Source organism: Bactrocera oleae, chromosome 2, assembly GCF_042242935.1.
Source record: "Bactrocera oleae isolate idBacOlea1 chromosome 2, idBacOlea1, whole genome shotgun sequence".
Lineage (NCBI taxonomy): Eukaryota > Metazoa > Arthropoda > Insecta > Diptera > Tephritidae > Bactrocera > Bactrocera oleae.
In genome coordinates this window covers 2,146,763-2,168,694 of record NC_091536.1, presented here as the reverse complement: position 1 = coordinate 2,168,694, position 21,932 = coordinate 2,146,763, and the positions used below count along the sequence as shown (strand labels likewise).

General features: G+C 33.8%; 1 protein-coding gene across 4 annotated transcripts in view; it reads left to right on the top strand.

Annotated features, from left to right (window-relative positions):
* The first annotated feature begins 196 nt into the window (after positions 1-196).
* The window catches only part of Cdep (Chondrocyte-derived ezrin-like domain containing protein), a 56,562-nt gene continuing 34,826 nt past the window's right edge, over positions 197-21,932 (top strand). For 2 of the 4 annotated variants that reach the window (XM_014242694.3, XM_036373654.2), the window contains exons 1-2: positions 197-581; positions 15,065-16,096. In XM_014242694.3, the coding sequence (XP_014098169.1) occupies positions 15,866-16,096 (231 nt within the window). In that variant the 5' untranslated portion in view covers positions 197-581; positions 15,065-15,865. The other 2 variants (XM_036373653.2, XM_036373652.2) reach the window with 2 other exon arrangements.

Below are 21,932 nucleotides of genomic sequence, written 5' to 3'. Positions count from 1 at the left end.
CAACAATCAAACTTCAACCAAACTGCAGTTGAGTTGAAAATCGTAATAGGGGCTTAATGAGCTATTTATATTGTATATAAATATTAATTATTATCTCTCTGTATCGCCAATTACGTTTCATATGCACCACCTTGTTATTGACTGAACTTGTCAAATTACAAATCTTTTACATTTGGTCTGTGTTGAATTTCTTGACGTCAAAAGCAAAGATGGCGTTGATGGGTGCGCACGGTTGTTAAATTCCGTCGGATTTATTTTTCAATGAATCTGGGCTAATAATTAAATAAAAAATAGAAAAGTGCATTGTAAACGTTTGCCCATAACCGCGATTAAGAAATATGACTTTATTACAAATTATAATTCGTGTATTTTAATTATAATACAAGTTACATCAAAACTCTATTCAATTCGTAGTGGGAGAAAAATTCCGATTCAGTTTTGCTGTGTATACGTGAATGGGGAAAAAATTTGCAACACCCTAAGAAGATTCAATAGAATAATGGATTGAAAAAAAAAATCTTATTAAAATAAAAGTGCCAACTGTTTAACTGTATCTATAAGTGCTGTGTTTTGATTTGAACGTATGTATATATAAATTGTGTTCTGTTTTAAATTAATGTTTCATCTATGAAATATTTATATTTGCTGAATACCGTAAATACTGAAACTTGGCAACCGATCCCCACATGGAAACACCCTTTCCCAACTGCAATTGCGTATTTGTGTGTATATTTGCTTTGGTTAGGCACAAGGACGAAAAAATACATATCCCTATATAAGAAGTAAAGAAATATCTGCATAAGCACTTCGTTGTTGATAAAAACCACGAATTTATGTTAACACATAATACAAGAAATCTTCATACCATTGCACCCCACTTCACCTTCAGGCTTAACCAATTGGATGCACAGGACATAATAACACACTCCGTAAGTTGAATTTAGTTGGGGCAGACTCGCTACGTTCATTCGTGACCTCGCTATGTTCTTTCATGAACACATACAAACAAACTTCACTACGCTTTTATACGCTTATTCGTATTTACCACACAGTTCTGACCTCACCACGTCTGTTAAAAACTTTTCTGGATTGATTTCTTTGATATGTTTCTAAAATTCTTATAAATAATTTAATTTTTAAATACAAAAATTATGTTAAATATGTATATTTTTTAAATTTGTGGTAATAAATCAGTAAATTCGTTATTTTCATCACATAAAAAAACAAATAAAGTGGTTACTTAATTTTTAAGTTGTTCATCTTTATGGGTAAGCTTTAGTATACTATCCTACGATTTATAGTTCATTGAATTGTTTCTACATATTTAATTTATATCAATTATATTAATATGTGCTTTAAATAAGCATTTTACTTTTTACACAATTTTCGTTATCTGCACAATTATAAAAGGGTTCCATGTTGATAATAACAAGTGTTGTCATATCTATTATATATATATATACATATGTATACATATATATTTTGCAAACGAATTAAAATCAAAATCTTTTCGTTCCTTTCTCTTGATAAATCACAGTTTTGGATCTGCCAAGGTTATTTTTTTTTTTGATTGGCGACAGTTTTTGCACTATATAATACAAATGTGTAAAAACGAATTAGTGAAGGGTTAGTGGATATAAAAGTGAAAAATATAAGTGTAAAATTTTTTAAAATTGAAAAAATACGTACTTTAAATAGTTGAAATTTTCAACTTTAAACGCATATATCTCCAAAACTATAAGCGGCTATATCTATATACTTATATTCTTGATCTGGAGGACCGCCGCTCTGCGCCCATATCCATTTTATGCCCGAAATCCTGGGACGGTATTCTACAGCCGACCCAATAAGTGCGTAATATAAAAGAAAAATTAACTATAAATCGAGAAATTTCAAGATAAAATTTGTAAAATATTCAAGTTAAAATGAGAGTATCTCGAAAACTTTCTCCTCGTCTATACAACCATACCCATTTTGACCGTGAAATCGTGGGATAGTATACTAAAGTGTCCCCATATTTATTATATATACAAAAATTCTTCGAAGTTATTACAAACCTTAAATTTCAGAATATTTATGTGCGCAGGTTTCTCCATTCTATAGTCATTAGGTTTCATATTTTCGACAAATATAATTTGGATATCTATCTACCTATCAACGGTTTCGGTATTGGCATGCTTAGATAACGTAATTATGCCTACGTAAAGCTATGCACACATATCATTCCTAATGTTTTTTTTTTAGGTTTATGTTATTTATAAGCTTGTTTTTATGTCCACACTTGCCACCACGTTATACTTTTTTTATCCTGTAGCTAGTAAAATATAATTTGGGTACTTATCAAACATAAATTAAAATTGTATATGAATGTTATGCACGTCTTCCGTTACACAATAAAGAAGTATAGTAAAGATTTAGGGCAAGCCAATGACACTTGTGAATGTGATGTTTTTCAGTTGCATACAAACTGTTATCTATTACAATATTTTAATTAGGAGATAAGAAAATTCATATAGGGAATTGTAGGTATTTTATTTGTGAGAAACTTGCAACGGTTTGCTGCTAGATTTCAAGCTAAAAATACAGGGGAGCTTAAAAGTAAACAAGAAACAGAGGAATAACAAAAATGATAATCTAGCTACAGGTAATGATGTCACCCATTGAAATTTTCGTTTTCTGTGACACATTTTTTAATTTTGTATTGCTTAAAGAGCTTAGAAATGTTATAACGGTTACTTAATTACTTTTACACCTTTAATATGATTAAAACAGCTTTCTTTTGGAAATTTTGAGATTTTTGATATTTGAGAAGTTTGAAGAAAGGCGTTTATTCTCGCTTTAAAAACCAACATTAGCTACTTACTATCTTTTCGACTAAATATATGGACAAGGCAAAATTATATAAAAGCAAGTAAAATAATTTTGTTTTAAATTTTATTTAGATATAACAAAAAGGTTGATTATGGTGTCGGCAAAAGAAGAAAAGAAAAAAAAAAAATTATTTTATATTTTGTGAGACTTTACGTGAATGCGACGTCACGTTAAGAAACTGCCTTTAATATTGAGGTAAATTTATTTTACCATATTCGGGTCAGTTCCGGTAGAATACAGGGTTATTTCCTTATAAGTCAACTATTTTTTAAATCACATGTTAATTACTTTAGAGCAATAGCTGTGGTTTTTACTTGTAAAAGTTTGTATGAGCTTCTTTGTTAATCCGAAACTGTACATATGCAGCCAAATATAAAAGGTACTTGCAGTCTCTTGTAAGTGTAGCTAGAATGCTATTAAATCAATAAGTTAAGTGATTGAAGTTCTTCAAACAAGGCTAAAATGATGCTTGAAAAGTGGCCAAATGACTAAACTGTGTCACTAGTGGTTTATTGCCGCAATGTCATGATGTTCGATATACAATTTGTAAATGTGTGTGTAATTTACAAAACACTGTATTCCACTGCAAATATCTTCTTAATACGGCTCAAATTAATAAGCAATCGATGATTTAGTGAGGCTTTTCTACTTAAACGCTTTCCAATGTAATCCTGATATATGTATGAAAGTTTTTTTTTAATTTTAATAAAAATTTTATTATCTCTTTCATAATAGGCTATGCGAATTTTTGAAATTTTACACTAATATAAAATAAGTGCTACCAATCTAGGAAAAAAGTTTGCCTCGATTCGATTTGCGCGCAGTTTATGTACCTATATGGACTAGTGTTCCTATTAGAATTCACTTGACTAATGCTTTTTCGACTAATATTTTTTATTTTTTATTTTGAAGTTTTTTGAGTTTTGCGTTCAAAAACTCGTCTTTTTGCCTTCTGAGAGACCTCATGATCTCGTGGTTTTTCGTGACAGCACTGAAAGTTCATGGGCTACTAAACAGATGATAAGCAAAACAACGAACTACCACTAAGAATCCCGCAGAAATAAATTGCGAAATCAGTGGGTTATTTATGAGTTCAGATTTTATAGTGACTTTTACGTGTGTTTCTACTATTTATTTAAAGAGATTTAATGTAGTTTTAATTTTGAGAAAGAGCGGGTCTTTTGTCGGTGAGTATTGTTTTGCTTAGCTTAGTATAAATTATCAAAAGATATTTGTTTATTGAATATATACAAATTAAGTAATGTTCATGTTTAGGTTATTTAAAACTTGTAAGTGTTTTGAAATATTAAAATATTTTACAAAGTTAATTTTGAAAATCATTTGTGATTAAAATAAACATGTACATATATTTAGACCGCATATAGGATATCTAGTTTGTTAAATATATGTCAAATGTTAATTATGTATATTTTTCTGTTATATGAAAACCGAAAATACCCAAGAAATACATTAAAAAATCTCAAAATTTATTTCTTTCCTTAGTGGCACCACTGTCAAATGTTATAAATAATGTGGACTTTGACAGCGCTCTCTCGAATCAAAGAGTTTCGTATCGTGTCATCCTTGGTTGTATATTTGCTGGTACTCTACTGATGTGCAGACAAAAATTTAGTGTTGCGTATTATTTGCATAAATTGCGTGCAAAAAGTGACAGTAGAACGTGATGCTGTTGCAAGTGTTGCCAGAAATTCACACAGAACGTGATACTTTGACAAATTTGCAACACTGCTGTCGTGATTGCCATTTCAAACGCACCCATGATGTTAAGTAATTTTTGACCAATTTTTAAGCTTTTTTTTTTATTCTGCTTCTGATTTCGGTTTCGAGTTCATAGGAATATTAGAAAATACCGAATTTGGTTGAAATCAGTCGAGCAGGTCCCGAGATATGGGTTTTCCCCTAAGGGTAAGCGATGCCACGCCCATTGTCCAATTTTTGTTTTGGCTCCTATAAAGCTTAATTGTATCATCCTATGTGTAAAATTAAACGTCTCTGCGTCATGCGAAGACTCATTGCATGCAGGACATACATTTGGTATTTTGGGGTCGATTCTGGATAAGTAGGAGTTTAACCTGCTACAGTATTATTGTGGCAACCCGAGCTCTTCGTCTGCGATGGGTGGTGTTTTGACTCCAAGTGCGCCACCAACTGAGAGAGAATCGGTGAATGTGTTGATGGCTCCACTGTGAGTGGCGGTCAGTGCATGTCTAAAATTCGTTGCGTCCGAAGTCGCATACTGCCTAATGTCGTCAACGTAATCAAGGATGGACCTCTTGATGTTCCTAGGAGCCGGTTCCGCTTCAAGTAGACGACTGCAAGGGTGGTTTCTACGAAAACATCCCAGCAGAAACTGCTTGGAGAGGAGTTCGTTATGTTCCTTAACCGGAAGCACCATCACTTTGTAGGTGTTCGATTGGGGACATTAAGACACATCCCGTGATAGTTCAGAGTGCAGTGTTTTGACATGTCTGGAGCTATATCATCCAGGCGGCCATATTGGTGCAGCGTAGTTTAAGACCGCTGTCAAATGTAACAGCTTAACCGTCGGAACTTTGACGTCATCGACTGTGATGTTTAGATCCAGTCTATACTCCTTCGTCCAGTTTCTTTAGTGGAGGAAAGTTTCAGGCTAATTGCAGAGAAGAAGCGAAAAAGGTCGGAGATGTAGCCGTTTACTTTCGAGCACATACCATCGATTCCATTGCCTGACGTCAATATCGTAAGTCTAAATCGAATCAAAATTGTTTAGGACTTTACCCCATATGATTGGTGATGGTATGTTAGGACCTTAGTGAAAATGTGGAAGTATTTTATTAGTATGTGGTATTGGCAAAAATTGATAAAATCGGGCTTATACTACACTCAACTTCCATATACTACTCATAATGCTGGTCAGTGAGCATTAATATTTTTTTCTCAAACGAGTATACCATTCGACTTTGCGAGAGTATAAAATGTTCGGTTATATCCGAACTTAGCCCTTCCTTACTGGTTCAAGTTTATTTTTAATATTCATCTGTGTACCAAATTGCATCCGAATTTCTCTGAAGCAGAAACACAAATTTGAATTTAATTAGACAGATAAACTGGTCGCGATCCCCTGGTCAAAAATACCAGCCTAAAGCTCTAATATTGTATCTTTATATTCAACATAGCAAACTGAAAGTGAGAAAGTAAACAATAAACTTAACTATTGTGAATTAGAACTGTAAAAGTCTTAAAAAACCATAGACAACATCAGTTCATTTAACATTCTTTCTAAAACTAAAGTAGACATTATATAATCAAAACTAATCTAGAGAGATGTAAAAATGCTAGAAGATAGTCATCATATCTTTCAATTTACTTTCAATACATCATTTATATTCTACTTCCTGTCGAAATTCGGTTTTTATGCTTAACCAGCAATAGCGATGAAATTTACGTAATATTGATATATAAAAAAGTAGTGCCGGTGGCTTCTAACTATAAAACAAAAAAATCAAGTTAAAAATACCAACTACGAATTAAATAACATATAAAAGTTATTTTAAGCTGCGTATAAACTCAGTTTCATTTTGTATATATGTGCTTTTTACTAACAAGATTTATTTATGATCTTTTGTTGAAGGGAAAACAGTAAAAACTCCAGTTAAAAATTAAAATTTCACGTAGTAAATCTCTTCGATTGACTAATATTTAATTTTTATTTTTTAATACATCCATACACCGACGTTGAATTAAGTCTATTAGATCCTGACAACATATTGATGGCTTTGCTATTGCACTTAAAGCACTTGGATTTCAAAAAAATTTCATCAACAAATTATTAAATCACTTCAATACACTTACTTATCATTTATCGACCTCTTCAAAACTTTTATCTGTACATTTTTATGTAAATTATTATCTCTAAATTTTTTGTTTTTCTCTTTTGGTTGGGGGTAATACGCTTGATGTCAAAGTGAAATGAGAAGTGCATTTTTATGTAAAAACATACAATATACAGGTTATATTGAAAAATATTAAATATATAATATATAATTTTATAAAATATAATATCAGAGAAGCACGTTGTTGAGGTTTTTTGCAAAATGATTGTATACAAACAAGTAATTCACAACAATTTAAACTACTAATAGCAATTCGTTAACTTCAATTAACAATATGGAAATAATCGCTTAAATTCATAACTTTATCGTTTTGCACTGACGACAAATGCAAGCTAGACATTTCTTGAGTATAATTTCTGTGACACAAATATAGGATGTCACTTGTCCCCACCATGTAAGTGTCAAATACATACGTACAGATATACATGTATGACAACAAATGGCATTTCTATCATTTTGTGCATCAATGCAAGTACTTGTACATATGTATGTATGTGCAATCATTGATTTTGAATGCAGTCGCTCTCCGATTAATGTGTGTTTTCACAATTGCGCATCTCTTTCTTGACTTGGGGTTTATTAAGCTCATAGCGCAAGCATCTTGCGACCCGAGCTAAGTTCAAATGTTATCAACCAACTATTGAGCATTGAGTGGAGCAATAAATTGAGTGGTGTGCTGCATTCAATATTCAGTAATGAACTCAACACTATTATCATGTATTATTTATGAATCATGCTATCATAAGTAAAAAATTATAAAAAAAAAATTTACATGTACGAGTAAAAGAGAGTAATTAAAGGCACATACGAGAGTTGCCTTTTATATTTCGGGATTAGAAAACAAAAACGAATATTAATCATTGAAAATTGCTTTATTGTTTTTCAAAATATTTTTCATTAAGATCTATACACTTTACATGAGTTTGAACCAATTGTCGAAGCACTTTTGCCATTCTGATGGCGGTATCTCCAAAACATGCGTTTTGAACGCATCAACTGCCTCTTCAGGTGTCCTAGTTAACTCTTTGCGTACGGGAATTAAAAGAAGTCATTCGGTGCCAAGTCAGGATAATAGGTGGCTGACTAATTTAATCGACGTTTTTAATGCTCAAAAATGCAGTTCACCCATACAGTCGACTGCTGTTTAATTTTGGGCTCATATGCGTAAATCCACAATTCATCGCCTGTCACGATATCATAGACGTGTTTCAAAGCACCGCTATCGTATTTTATTCAAACATCAATCAACATTAATCGGCACGAGCCTTTTTTTGGGTGATTGACAAATTGTCGTGGGATCCAACGTTAACAAATTTTTTTACAGTCAAATATTCATGCAATATTAAATGTATGCTGGCCCTACCAATGCCTATAGTTGTCTCAATTTCACGTTAGGTCCCATGACGATCTTGCAATAGCAGATGCGCACAGCATAGTTTCTAGAACAGCAACCAACATTGGTCCTTGGTGGAGCTTCAGCGTCAAAAGTTCTAAAAAATAATCGCTCGAAAATGTTCGCACTTTAAATCCACTTTTTAGCCGAGATTAATATTTTAAGTTACTGTAAACAACGCTAATAGCGCTTGTTCGTCAAAACGTTCTGAGTATTTGTAACATTAAAGATGTCTATATTTACGATATAGTTGTGAGTTGCCAGATTGCAACACTAGAATTGCCAAATCACGGCAGCAAAATTTGTATGGTTATCAAAAAGGAGTTCTACGCAAAGAACTAAGTAAGAACATCACGGTGTTGGACCGACCAGGGTTATTTTTGTTTAAATGCGAAAAGTAGTTCTAAGCGAAAAACTAATAATATAGGAATTTCTTTACTACAACTTTGTTTTATATTTATTTTGGTTACTTTGCAAAATATTATTTTGCTTATTTTTAAACAAATGCAAAGCTTTTGTTATTGTGTGAATAAGTCGAAATTAAGAAAAGCTTTAATTGTGATTTAAAGGTATTTGTGCAATATTTAATGTGAAAAAAATGTAGAAACAATTTATGCTGCGGTGAAGTTAATACGTAAGAACCCTTTTTTTTAACACATATAAGATTCACAAATATTCGCCATATTTTATAAAATATATGTTAAAAAAAGTTAGCATGAAGATGCATTGAAGATTTCGAACAATGTTTCCAGTGAGCAAAGCAGAACAATCTCGATTTCACAAAACTTATTGTATTGACTGAACATCAGGAAGCAGCCATCAAATGTAATCTTCGAATTCCAACGAAGCAAATGAAGATTATTCAATTTTTTAAATAGTTGGAGAAACTTAATTACTGATATACCAATATTTTGATCTCATGACTTTCTTCTGAGTGGAAATTAACGATTATATAAAATTTAACAGTTTGGTCTGCCATTAATCCGTGGCTACTAAAATAATGGCATGTTCTCATTGAAAAACATTGGGAGCTCTATTATGCTTTAGGGTGCGACGTACTGTTTCGGGCATTTCTATGAAATTAATGTAATCGTTGATCGATATAAATATAAAAAATATTGTATAATTCATGTACAAAAAAAAAAAAAAATGAACACAAAAAACGAATAGAAATATCCATATGTGCATGCAGGTACTTTATTAAATTATTTTATTGATATAATTTCAGAAAATTTTCGTGAAATGAAATGACAAACAAGGAAATCCTTTATTATAATCTTACACATCATTTTACTACCGATTTGTATCTATCCATTACAGATAGTCTCTCGAGATACTACGCACAGATATTTTTGAAAAGATGAATGTAAAATAGATTCAATGCTCATAAATCATTCGAACGCGTTCGCTGGTGAATCCCAATGCTAAACGCTCTTATTTCTTTTCGTAACTTTTGTATTTTTCTTTGTTTCTATAGTTCCATTGCTTTAACGTATTTGGAAATAAACGAGATCTCCCACATGTTCTAGTAGCTATGAAAATGCTTTGGTATAGGCGTAAATAAGTATCTACAATCACAACAACACCATCTATTTTATAATAATTGGTAGAGTTTTGTAACAAAATATGTGCATATGTATATATATCTGACGTCATATTTTTACACTTTCGCAACCTGTTGCTACAGAGTATAATAGTTTTGTTCACATAACGGTTGTTCACCTAAAACTATGTATTGTATATATAAATGATCATGATGAAGAGACTAATCCGGGTGACTGTCTGTCCATCCGTCCGTCCGTCTGTGTAAGCTGTAACTTGAGTAAAAATTGAGATATCTTTATGAAACTTGGATGGGCGTTATCGGACCACTACCACGCCTACAAAACAACATTAATCAAAAACAAATATATTGCCATAACTAAGCCCCACAATAAGATACAAGACTGTTGTTTGGTATACAGGATCACCTCTATCGACAGTGTGAAAATGGATAAAACCAGGTGACAACCCCGCCCTCTCCCCATATAACGGTACTGTTAAAAACTACTATAAGCGCGATAAGTCAAGCACTAAACACATCAGAGGCATTAAATTTTATCTATGGGATGGTATGAGATGACTTTATACGAACCGCGTTCAAAACTAGACAGTGGGCACCGCCCATTTTTAGGTAAAAATCGATTTTAACCAAATTCGGTACATAACATTCTTCTCATATTTCTATGTTTTAGTGCGAAAATGGGCGAAATCGGATTACAACCACGCCTATTTCCCATATAACACCATTTTAAATTCCATCTGATTCTTTCACTTTCCACTATGCAAATCAAGCAACAATGATGGTGTCGGGTAAACCTTTGCGCGAATAATGCGTTTAAAGTATGCCACCTTGTGACCAAAAATTGTCTAAATCGAACCAAAACTGTTTAAGCTCCTAGGTACTGAATGTGTGGACCCCAGTGTTTTGAAAAAATGTTAGACTTGAAAATTTTTGTAATGTTAGATCTTAACTTAAGTTATGGTTATTCCTTTAAAAATAATATACTACAATTTTAAATCGATGTCTCAAATAGTCGAACTATAATAAAAAAAAAAAAATAATAGTTTGAGATTTCGAAAGAAAAGACGAAAAAACATTGAATACTGTAGAGTAATTGTGGAATGGCGCTCACCCATTTCAATACATCTGTTTGATAAATAATTAAACACAAATGATTGGGCGCGTTGCAGTTTATAAACATCTTCATTTCGGGTTCATGAACTTCGCAGTCGTAATTGTCGAAGTATACAGTGTAAGATCAAAACAAACCTACCACGCCTGCTACACACGTTATGAAATCTTTGGTAAAACAAAACACAAACGAAAATCAATTAATTTGTTTTATAATGATTAAGCGAATTCTTTTAAGACCTTAAAGAATATTAATGCTTAAACAAACTCCAAATTGATCATAGAATTTATTATTATTTACCATATAATTTGTTTATTATCATAATCTTAATAGTCATTTGTTCATCTGACGATTGTGATATAAATAGACATATTGGTTTATCCATGACAATAAATATTGGTTATAAATAAAATAAAGGTTCTAAGCAGTCGAACAGTTCCCCAGCCTGAAATGGATAAATGTGTAGGATTCGTCTTCGATACATGAGGTTGGCCAGAAGAATCAAGTTTGTGTCTAATAACTTAAACCGTCTTACTCCACTTAAACATATTGCCACAGATTTAATTAGAGATGAGCACACGATTTACTAAATTTTTATCTGGTTTTTCGTTATCTGTGTAAACACTGGTCGCATACATTGTATGTATACTTTTGTCACGCACTGTACGTAAGATAAACACACAGTAACCAAAGCGATTTTGTTTTTTTTTGTATGTATAATTTATTTTGTTCGAACGCTTTCACACAGCTTTAAAAGTATTAAAAGATATTTGCTTCTGGTTGGCATATTGCAGTCTTTCCTTTGAAATATGATTTGTTATTCTTAATTTTTTCCTTCGCCTTTCTTCTTAAATTCTATTGATGTTCGTAAATATATGTGGTGTTTTCTTCTGCTATGTAAATAAGACTTACCGTGTACAGTGAAACCATGATAAAATGTAAAAAATCTCAAAAAATCGTTATTACTTCGGTCAAATTAGACCAGGAAGTAAAGTGAAGGTATATAAATATACAACAAGCTGAAAGTGTTTGAATATATTCAGAATATTATTAAACATAACATACTAAAACTCCGCTCCTTTCGGTATGTCTAAAAAATTGCTCGAGCTCACAGGTAAAAAAGGTCTTTTTGAAAAAGTATAAAAATAGTTAAAGATGAATACTTTTTTCCTAAGAGCTGCCGTTTTTGAGATATACAAATTAAAAAATTGCAAAAAATACACTACCACATAGGTGGTAACGATCTTTATATTTTATTATATCTCAGAAATGATAGCTCCTAGGATAAAAATATTCCAAAATTTTTTAGAAAACTTTTTGATGTTAAATTTTTGTCTGATGTAATTTTATGATAAATCTTACCATTTCGCTGAAAATCGCGATAAGCATTTTTTGACCTTTGACTTCGGGTAAATTGTTTTTCACGTGCCGGACCGATCAGGATGTTATTTTCAATCAAGATTTAAACATTTTTACTCACTTTGGTCTACATGTAAGGTTCTGTATCGTTGAATGTCTAGATTGATCGGACTATATAGATTAGAGATTTTGTACTATTATGTAGGGAACTTTAATAATGGTAACGCAGGTCCTTTATATCGATATTACACTGTTTATGTCCGTGCCGTGCAAGTTGAGTATATTTTGGCACTTGCAGTTGCATTGGACATCTTGCACAGCTGCATCGCCAGAGTTTATGCAGTGTGAAATGTTGGAACCTCATAAAAGTTTTCATATTCAGATATACATTTTCATATAAACATACATATGTATATACATGTGTGTGTGTGTATCTTGGTTTTTTTTGTTTGTAATTTAAAGAAGTACATAAAGAAGAATTCTGTTATGCTGAGTTGTGTACTAATTTCTATTAATAATCGCAAATGTGCTGTGGCCACTGAGTTTCACCCTTTCGTAAACTCTGCACAGACACACGAGCACTGTTTCTTTTTTTTTTATGTATACGAATGCACTATCGATGGTGAATATGCTAAAACCATATTCATCAGGCTGCACCGAGTCTGCTGAGTAGGAGTTTTATCCGCTAGATGCTGTGTGCCGACCGTCTCGTCAGCTACGGCAGGAAGTGAGGGGTTACGCTGTCATCAAACACTGACTTCCCAAGATGGAAGTCGCTGGTTTGGTCCGGTTGCGAAGTTGGCAAACTGGTGATGGTTCGCATTTTTAAAGTATTTTATAAATAATCACATATGACGGATGGCCGCGGCAGCTGAGCTGAGTAGGTTGGTTCGTGACAGTCGGTTCGTCGCGATTTCGAAGCTCAGCAGTAACGGATGCAAAAATTAATCAAGCTATTTTTTTTTATGCCAGCAAGTGATATCAAAATTCATTTATTGACATTAAAATCAATAAAATCTATCTAACGAAAGGTTTACATCAAGACTGATAGAAATAACAATTACGACATTTCAATCTATTAGCTTTTATGGAGTGAGTTTGACAGAAAGTTAACTAATTAACGAAGGTATGGCAAGACTTTGTATTATTACTATACCATAAGAGTTTAATAATTCGTCTCATTAATGACGTTGAGTTGGAATTACGTTTTTAAGACACTTCATTTTAAATAATATCGTCATAAATTGGAGTAAAAGCCTGGCCAAACATCTATTAAAAGAGTGCCAAATGTGCCACACGTTTACCATTTTTTGTATTCGATCACATAAGCACATAAGTAAGTATTATATGAACGTCCATACATATGGCAAAACAACTTCACGAAGATGGTATGGACTCGCGTCTATATATCGCGTTGGCATAGAAATCACGGTGTTTGCTGTGTCGGTGTTGTTGGATGTAGTTGATGCATTTTAAAATTCTTAGACTAGTTTGAGTAACTTCAACGTGTGTACAGTCCTCGTGACATTTATACACCAAATTTGGTTTGTCTTTAGAAAGCCGACGAAAAAAGAAGACTTTTCTATCTATGATACCTAACTCAGGATATACTCGTACACATAAATATTTATGCACTTAAATAATTGCGTCTTAAGCTAACTTAGGAAATAAGAATTATATAGGAAAACTACAAGTTATGTTTTTATGTGATTTATATAATAAAAATCATAATTTTAACAAAACAAGAAAAACGTAAACTTCGCCTGCGCCGAAGCTAGTATATCCTTCACAAATGAAGGGTCCCCGTCTATCATGGATTTTCTCTCGCCACGAGACCGTTTTCGCATTACTTCAGGCCAAGGTTTCCAAGTTGGACCTATTGCGGTTCAGTTTCTACTCTTTCTGCGTCCTGGGATGACTACGTTTTTGTAGCCAGCATTCGGTAGTCGTGACTAAATGGGTTGTAATAATAACAGGCAGAGGTGCAATAGCGTTCAGCAAATTTCGTGAAGATATCTTGTCAAATAAAAAAATTTCCCTAACAAGAATTTAATTCTGATCGTTGAGTTTGTTTGACAACATTTACACAAGTATAATTATTAAAGAAAAAAATAAGATTTGAACTCTAACCTAAATAGTTATGTAAATTAAATATAAGACAAGTTCAGGACTAAAAACAATTATGTAAAACAGCTATGTTGTTAACAAAAATAATAGGTTAATCAATTTTTTATGTAAGAAAAAAAGTAAAAAAAAAAAAAAATTAATAATTATAAATACAGCGACATAAATTTAATTGCTGTCATAATTAGTTATTCGTATTCGCTTGCTTCGAATGTCTATAAAATCATTATCCTCGCTGAAATAATTTTGAACTGGACCTTCTCTAGATCGATCATCTACATTTTTTAAGAGTGAACTCTGTTATGAGCCGTTGTTTATTATTATTGCTACTTCTTTGTATAATTCTTTGTAACGAGCCATTCAAGACTTCATCTCACGTTGAAATTATACAGCTCTTTCGGCATTGTTGTTTCGATGTTGAAGCCCTTGTTGAATTAAATTTGTAGTAAGTTGAACAGGTTCTTCACTATCACTGCTTTCTATAGTGTCAGCGTTCTCTGAGGCAAAATATAATATTTCATCTTCGGTAAGACCTTGATCAACCAGCAGTTCATCAATGTCATCAAATACCAAGTCGTCAAAACCATCCCCACCAACACATGTACATTGCAAAAAATAAATTTGACATATAAAATTTTAGCTCAAAAAATTTTTGAATTGTGCCATCCATTTGAAATTTGACAGAATTACTTATGTTTCATTTTATTCATCGGTGCGATACTAATAAAATATTTATTTTATATTTGCAGGCTTTAGACTATGCAATTCATGCAGCTATGAGGATTAACTAGAGTCGTACCTCAACGTCAAAGACCCCGCGAATCAAAATAATGTAAATACTAAAGTAAAAAATGGAAGGATAATTAAAATATAACTGTAGTAAAAGTCGCACTTTTCAAAAATGAAAGATCGATTTACAACGAAAAAATAAATCAGTTGTTTCCAGTACGTCGGTTTTAATTTTGTTCTAAAAAAATTTAAAACAAAATTTTCTACGAAGCAAAGTTTCAGCGCTAAACTTCCAAAATCGACAAAAATTCACAAGCCCATGTCATATTAAACAACCTGAAGCGCAGCCGCTCGTCAACCCCAATCGAATCCGAAAGACGCCCATATTCATTCCAAATTAAATACATAGACAAAAGCAAATCGAGTAATTTGACAATGAAGCAACGCAAAACGAAAATACAAAGAACCTGATGTGAACTAACGGTGCAATACGTAGGCTAATGATTATCAATTAACATTTTAAATTTAATAGTATCGATAGGAAACCTTAAATTTTATTTTTGTCTATATATAATAGTTGTGTGAATAAAATAAGTTATTGAACGCAAATATAATAATTGAATAGGAAGCGAACTCGATTAGAATAATTCTAAACTAATTAGCTCGATAAAAGTCATAAGCAGCAAAAGAAATCAAAAGAAAAGTGTGAAAAAAGTTGAAAAGTCTCTTAAATGATATAGTTTTGCTATACAATTAGTAATTGTATTAAAAGTGATTGAACCGACGAGTATTGCAAATTTATAAAAATTCTGGTCTACAAAATGTCATTGGCCGATATGGGTACAGCGACTCGAGATGGCGGCATAAGCGGCGGTGGTGTTGGTGTTAGCGTTGTGGATGGTATGGGTGTGCCGGGTGGACGCATGACTCACTCGTTGAGCACACCATCTGGAGTCGATGGAACACCATCCACACCAAGACATCGCGGTGGCAAGAAGTTAACCGTTCGCATTCAAATGCTAGATGATTCAGTGACCATGTTCCAAGTACAGGTAAGGTAGTGCCTAAATACATACATACATATATATTTTAAATTTATTTGTATGGAAAGTTCGGGTTCTGAGTTTGATTCGTAAAATTTTACATAAGAATACTAAATACTTTGTTTTGTAAGATAGAAATGGCGCGACCAAAAGTCTAATGCCATTTGTATGCAGTAGTTTGTTGGGGTCTTCATATAATATAACCTTTTTTGTGCAATGAACGTTACAATGGAGCACATTTGAAGTCTCTTAGCTTGTCTTTTTTTTTTAAATTGTTAGAAGCAAACACTAACGTAAAGATTGTAGTCCAATATTCAAAAAAAAAAGACAAAAATGATACGCATGTATGTAGTTGAATTCAATTCGAGAGATTGTGTCGTTAAGCTTGCTATTCTATCCGAACTCGATTTTGTCAATCTAATTGATTTATGTCACTCATTTGTTTGATCCACGCTCCAAATGTTGTTCAAACGAAACTAGATTTTAAAGTTCTTCTGAGTGGCTTCTGCGGCTTGAATATTTGATCAAGACAAGTCCTTTATGATACTCTTGAAGTTGCATCTCAAATCTGCTTGGGTTATCTATTTTAATTGCATTTAGTTCATCTGGACGGCTAAAGGTGTGAGATCCAAGGTTTTTAAACCTGGCTTTAGCATAGGATATGGTATAATTTTATGATTCAAGCTAAAATTTTTAACCCTGCCGCTTGAATGCCGATCGATCAATAACCCGTTAAAACACTTACAATTGGAAAAGACGAACCTTACTGAGGTCGAGGAGCTAGACACTAGACCTCTTACGATTTATTTCGGACCTTGCGACTGTGAAAGTTTTGGTAGATGAGCAGCGCTTGTCAAGCTCACTTGAAGTCCAGCCATGTAGGAGTAAACTATAAGAAGACAACGGAGTTCAAACTTGTTTCCATTCTGCTGATATTGCGGCAAAGCTGTTTTTCTTTGCAAGTTCATCAACTTTACAATAATTTTCCATTTCGCTGTGGCATAGCATATGATCTCATAAATGCAGCGCTACTGTTAAAAACCGTTAATAAAAATTTTGAAAATCGGATCCACATTGTGTAAAAGCCGAATCACGAATTACTAACTCTACGTGTTTACTTGTCGCAATGTCTATCTTAATTGTTATACGTGTGCATGTACGAACTTATTTATAGTATGTTAGCATACATATGTATATAGTAGTATTATTATATGTTTGCATATACTATACATATCAAGACAGTTTCATTCACTATTTTCTACTTAAAATATATATGTAAGTAAATATATTAAAATAAAAGCAAGAAAAAACTTCGTTAACTTCGGTTGCACCGAAGCTATAATAACCTTCACAAATACAAAGGTCCCTTACAAGAACTTAATTCCGAACGTTCAATTTGTATGGCAGCTATATGATATAGTGATCAGATCTGGCCAATTTCTGCGGAGAATAATTTGTTGCTTTAAGCGATAACTCGTGCCTAATTTCGGGAAGATACCTCGTCAAATGAAAGAGTTTTCCATACAAACACTTGATTCCGATTGTTCAGTTTGTATGGCAGCTATATGCTATAGTGATCCGATATCGGCCGTTCCGACAAATGAGCTGCTTCTTTGTGAGAAAAGGGCAGTTGCGAAATTTCAGATCGATAGCTTTAAAACTGAGGGACTAGTTTGTATATATAGAGACGGACAGACGGACATAGCTAAATCAACTCAGCTCATCATGCTGATCTTTTATGTATAAGTATATGTTATCGGGTCTCCGACATTTCCTTTTGAGTGTTACAAACTTGGTGGCAAACTTAATATACCCTGTTCAGGGTATAATAAGCGGCTGGCATCCTGTCGGAGTGTGTGCTCTTTCGGTTTACCATTTTGTTTGTTAGCTGTTTTCATATTCACTTCTCCATTCTGTATACTGTTACAAAATAAGCAAAACTGTGCTCTGTGCCAATACTAAACATTTTACAATCAATTACAAGCGACGTAGCGACACATAACGGTCATAGACCCCAACAAACCATTTCGCATCTGAGTACTTTCCTATTATTCTGTTTGTTAGTTTCTTTGCTCGCCACTTTGGTGGCTAAAATGGAACCATATAACATACATAATTACTATGTATGTGTTCACATGGATAATAATGCATAAATATATGCACATATACATACATATATACCTTATATAGTTTTATAACAGTAAATATTGGCGCATATAATAACAAAAAAGAGCAAAAGCCTATTGCCGTTTTTCAATCTTAATGAATTTTTAAAAAGAACAGAAGTAGTTTTACGATCTGCCTTCTATTCCGAGAATATACAACTTAAATATTGTTGAAGTAGAGTAGAGCGCATCCCAACCACAGTAATAATAATACTTAACCAAATAGACAGCAGCGGAATATTAGTGGTCGGTCGCCAAACGACCAGGCAACCTACGAGGCAGATGCCTAACGGATTGTCAAAAACATTTGTTAGAGAACCATTGGATAAGTGCCAGAAAGTATTTTAGAGCAAAGTGTGGCACCAAAGTTGTTCAAATTCGCCATTCCATTTGTAGCGTTTGAGTTTTACTACTTTGCATCCTTACAAGGTATGTACATGTATACTTAAATGCTGCATAAATATATGGTATACTGAGTATACATATGTACGTACGTTAAGGGTGTGGTCACTGACATCACATAATCTGCTCAGCATTACTCTCACTATTGAAACATACATACATAAGTATGTACATTTAAATTTGGTTTGCAATTACATAATTAAAAGCTAACTGGAGCTAAAAAGTTACTTATTTTGATCTGTCAATACAAAATTATCAATGAACAAAACGCTTTAGTTTGGAATTTTTTAGCAGTTGCTTATCAAGGAAAATTAAGATTCTGTTAATGACTTCACAATAAGATAGGTTAATAACAATTATAGCTTAACGGGCATTAATAAATAACATTTTTATAGTAATTGCTTATTTTTTTTTTCAATCGACACGTGATGTCTTTCTTCTAGCGGATTTTTGAGTTTCGAAAACAAGGAAGTTTTCAGAAGAGCGAAATCGGACGTATAGAAACTCTTTTACATATATTTTTTTGTTTTCTTCGGTGCTCTCAGTGTAAGATCGATGACCCACATTCAAGTGAATGCTTTATACATTTTTGGATGCTACTTTTTGTTCTCTGTCTAACCTAAGAAATAACTGAAATCCAGAGAGCTCTTAAGGAAATGTCTTACCGATAAATGAGAGTCCGGAGTAGGATACACAGTTTATGAGTGACATGATGTAAATTTCGGCTTTTTTGGTCGCTGTATTATAATGGTTAGCGGTGCGGTCTAATACTACTAAATTGATGGCCTCGGTCCCAGTTTTGACTAAAATTAAAAAAAAATTCTAGTAGGTGTTGCTTCTAGGCAGGTAGAGATTGCCAGCTCATTCCTTCTTCTCTCATATCTTAAAACATCAGAATTAAAGTGTATCGAATTTTTCTTCTTATGCACAATCATCATCAGATTGGCAATGGGAAACCGGGTGTCGGTCTTGGCTGCGTTGATAAGCGTTCGCCAGTCGTCTCCACATAGCGCACGATGGCGCCAGTTAAAGATTTCCTGTTTCGCCAGTATCCATTTGATCCTTCTATCTGAGTTTGGGTCGTCCTTTTCTCTGTTGGCCAACACCGAATAGTCTATTTTGTGAGTTGGTGTGTTATTTGTCAACAGTGACGTGATCTCTCAAATGTTGAGGTCCTTTGTTTGCTGACATGAGGTACTTCGTTTTGTTCTCATTCACCACCAGAACCATCTGCTTCGCTTCTTTTTCTATGTTTGAGAATGCTGCATTAATAACCCTGTTGCTGCGAACGACTAAATTGATATCGACGGCATAGGCCAATAACTGGTGAGACGGTTAGGTGGGAGACCTTCTAGCAGAAATCTTGAATCATATTCCTCTCAGATCGGGAGGAAGCCAAGTAGCCTGATAGATTTTTCGGATGCTGAAAGCAGGTGCTATTTACTTACTACCATGTTTCGTACCGGGACAAAGTCGATCAGCCTAAAATTTTTGCCGGTAGTTTGATCGAGGAGACTAAATTTTCCGACTATCGGACCAAATATGCTTTCCTTGCCCACCCTGGCGTTGAGGACATAGTCACAAATTTGGCTGATGTTGTGAAATTTGGCCTTGATACGGATCGTGGTGATTCGCTAGTTCACAGAGGTGAATTCGTAGACGAGTGTGTGTGTGTTTCTCTGTTGGCCAACACCGAATAGTCTATTTTGTGAGTTGGTGTGTTATTTGTCAACAGTGACGTGATCTCTCAAATGTTGAGGTCCTTTGTTTGCTGACATGAGGTACTTCGTTTTGTTCTCATTCACCACCAGAACCATCTGCTTCGCTTCTTTTTCTATGTTTGAGAATGCTGCATTAATAACCCTGTTGCTGCGACCGACTAAATTGATATCGACGGCATAGGCCAATAACTGGTGAGACGGTTAGGTGGGAGACCTTCTAGCAGAAATCTTGAATCATATTCCTCTCAGATCGGGAGGAAGCCAAGTAGCCTGATAGATTTTTCGGATGCTGAAAGCAGGTGCTATTTACTTACTACCATGTTTCGTACCGGGACAAAGTCGATCAGCCTAAAATTTTTGCCGGTAGTTTGATTGAGGAGACTGAATTTTCCGACTATCGGACCAAATATGCTTCCCTGCGTTGAGGACATAGTCACAAATTTGGCTGATGTTGTGAAATTTGGCCTTGATGCGGATCGTGGCGATTCGCTAGTTCACAGAGGTGAATTCGGAGACGAGTGTGCGAAGGCAATTATAATAGATGTCACATTATTGTCTTTTGCTACACCCATGTCCCGTACATGGATGGTGGTGATGTCAGCCATAACATATTCTATTTCAGGGCATCTTGCAGCTGAGCAGAGGCACCATCTCTATAGGGGGTCCGGATATTCCAGGTGCATACCCGTAGATCATGGTCCTTTGTTCGTTTGCGGAGGTCGTCATCAAAAAGAGGGGTCCGAAGCTTTATGGATTTTTGTCTTTACATGACGGATCCCAATCCCAGCACATAACCCCGGTGTGGGTTTCTTTTTAAGCATTTCAACTATAGGCTCGTCGCTCTTTTTATTAACCCATCACTTTATTGGCATATAGAAACATCCGAAAATATTTAAGATATTAAATTTAACTAAAGGGTTGTGATTATTATGAAAATATTTTCTGGATTGGTCACTATTTCACCGCTTACGCATACATATATATTGTTATTGAAAACTCCTTCAAACTTCAATAAATATCTTGAAGAATTGTAAAATTAAATAAATAGGACATACATAATTCCGAGAATAAATGCGAATTTGGTAAATTTGTAGTCGGCAACGCTTTGTTATATTACCGTCACATTCTTAGTCGTATGCGTAACTATCAGTGATGCAATAAAAACATATTTACACCCAACACTCATACATAAAAGATATACATTCTTAAAGTTTTTGCCCTGAATAGAGGCTTAGGTATACAAATGATTTCTTATGTCTATACGTGTTATATGGCTGGTGTAAGGCATGTAGAGGAGGGTGTAAGTAAAGATTTTGTGTTTACTTTGAAGCAATTAAAATTTTGTACACCATGCGTCTCTGCTGCGTTTACCACTTTGTTCTAACGTTTTATTTTAGTTTATGTCTAAGTTTTCTTCTTTGTCGATGCTCAGTTGCGAGAGTTTACGGAGCTTATTCATGCGAAACTTTTTACCTTGTAACATCTTTTGAACGCTGGCTGATGGGCTAAGTTGAATGGGGGCGCATAGACGTAAAGACAATCTTCGTTACGTGGGAG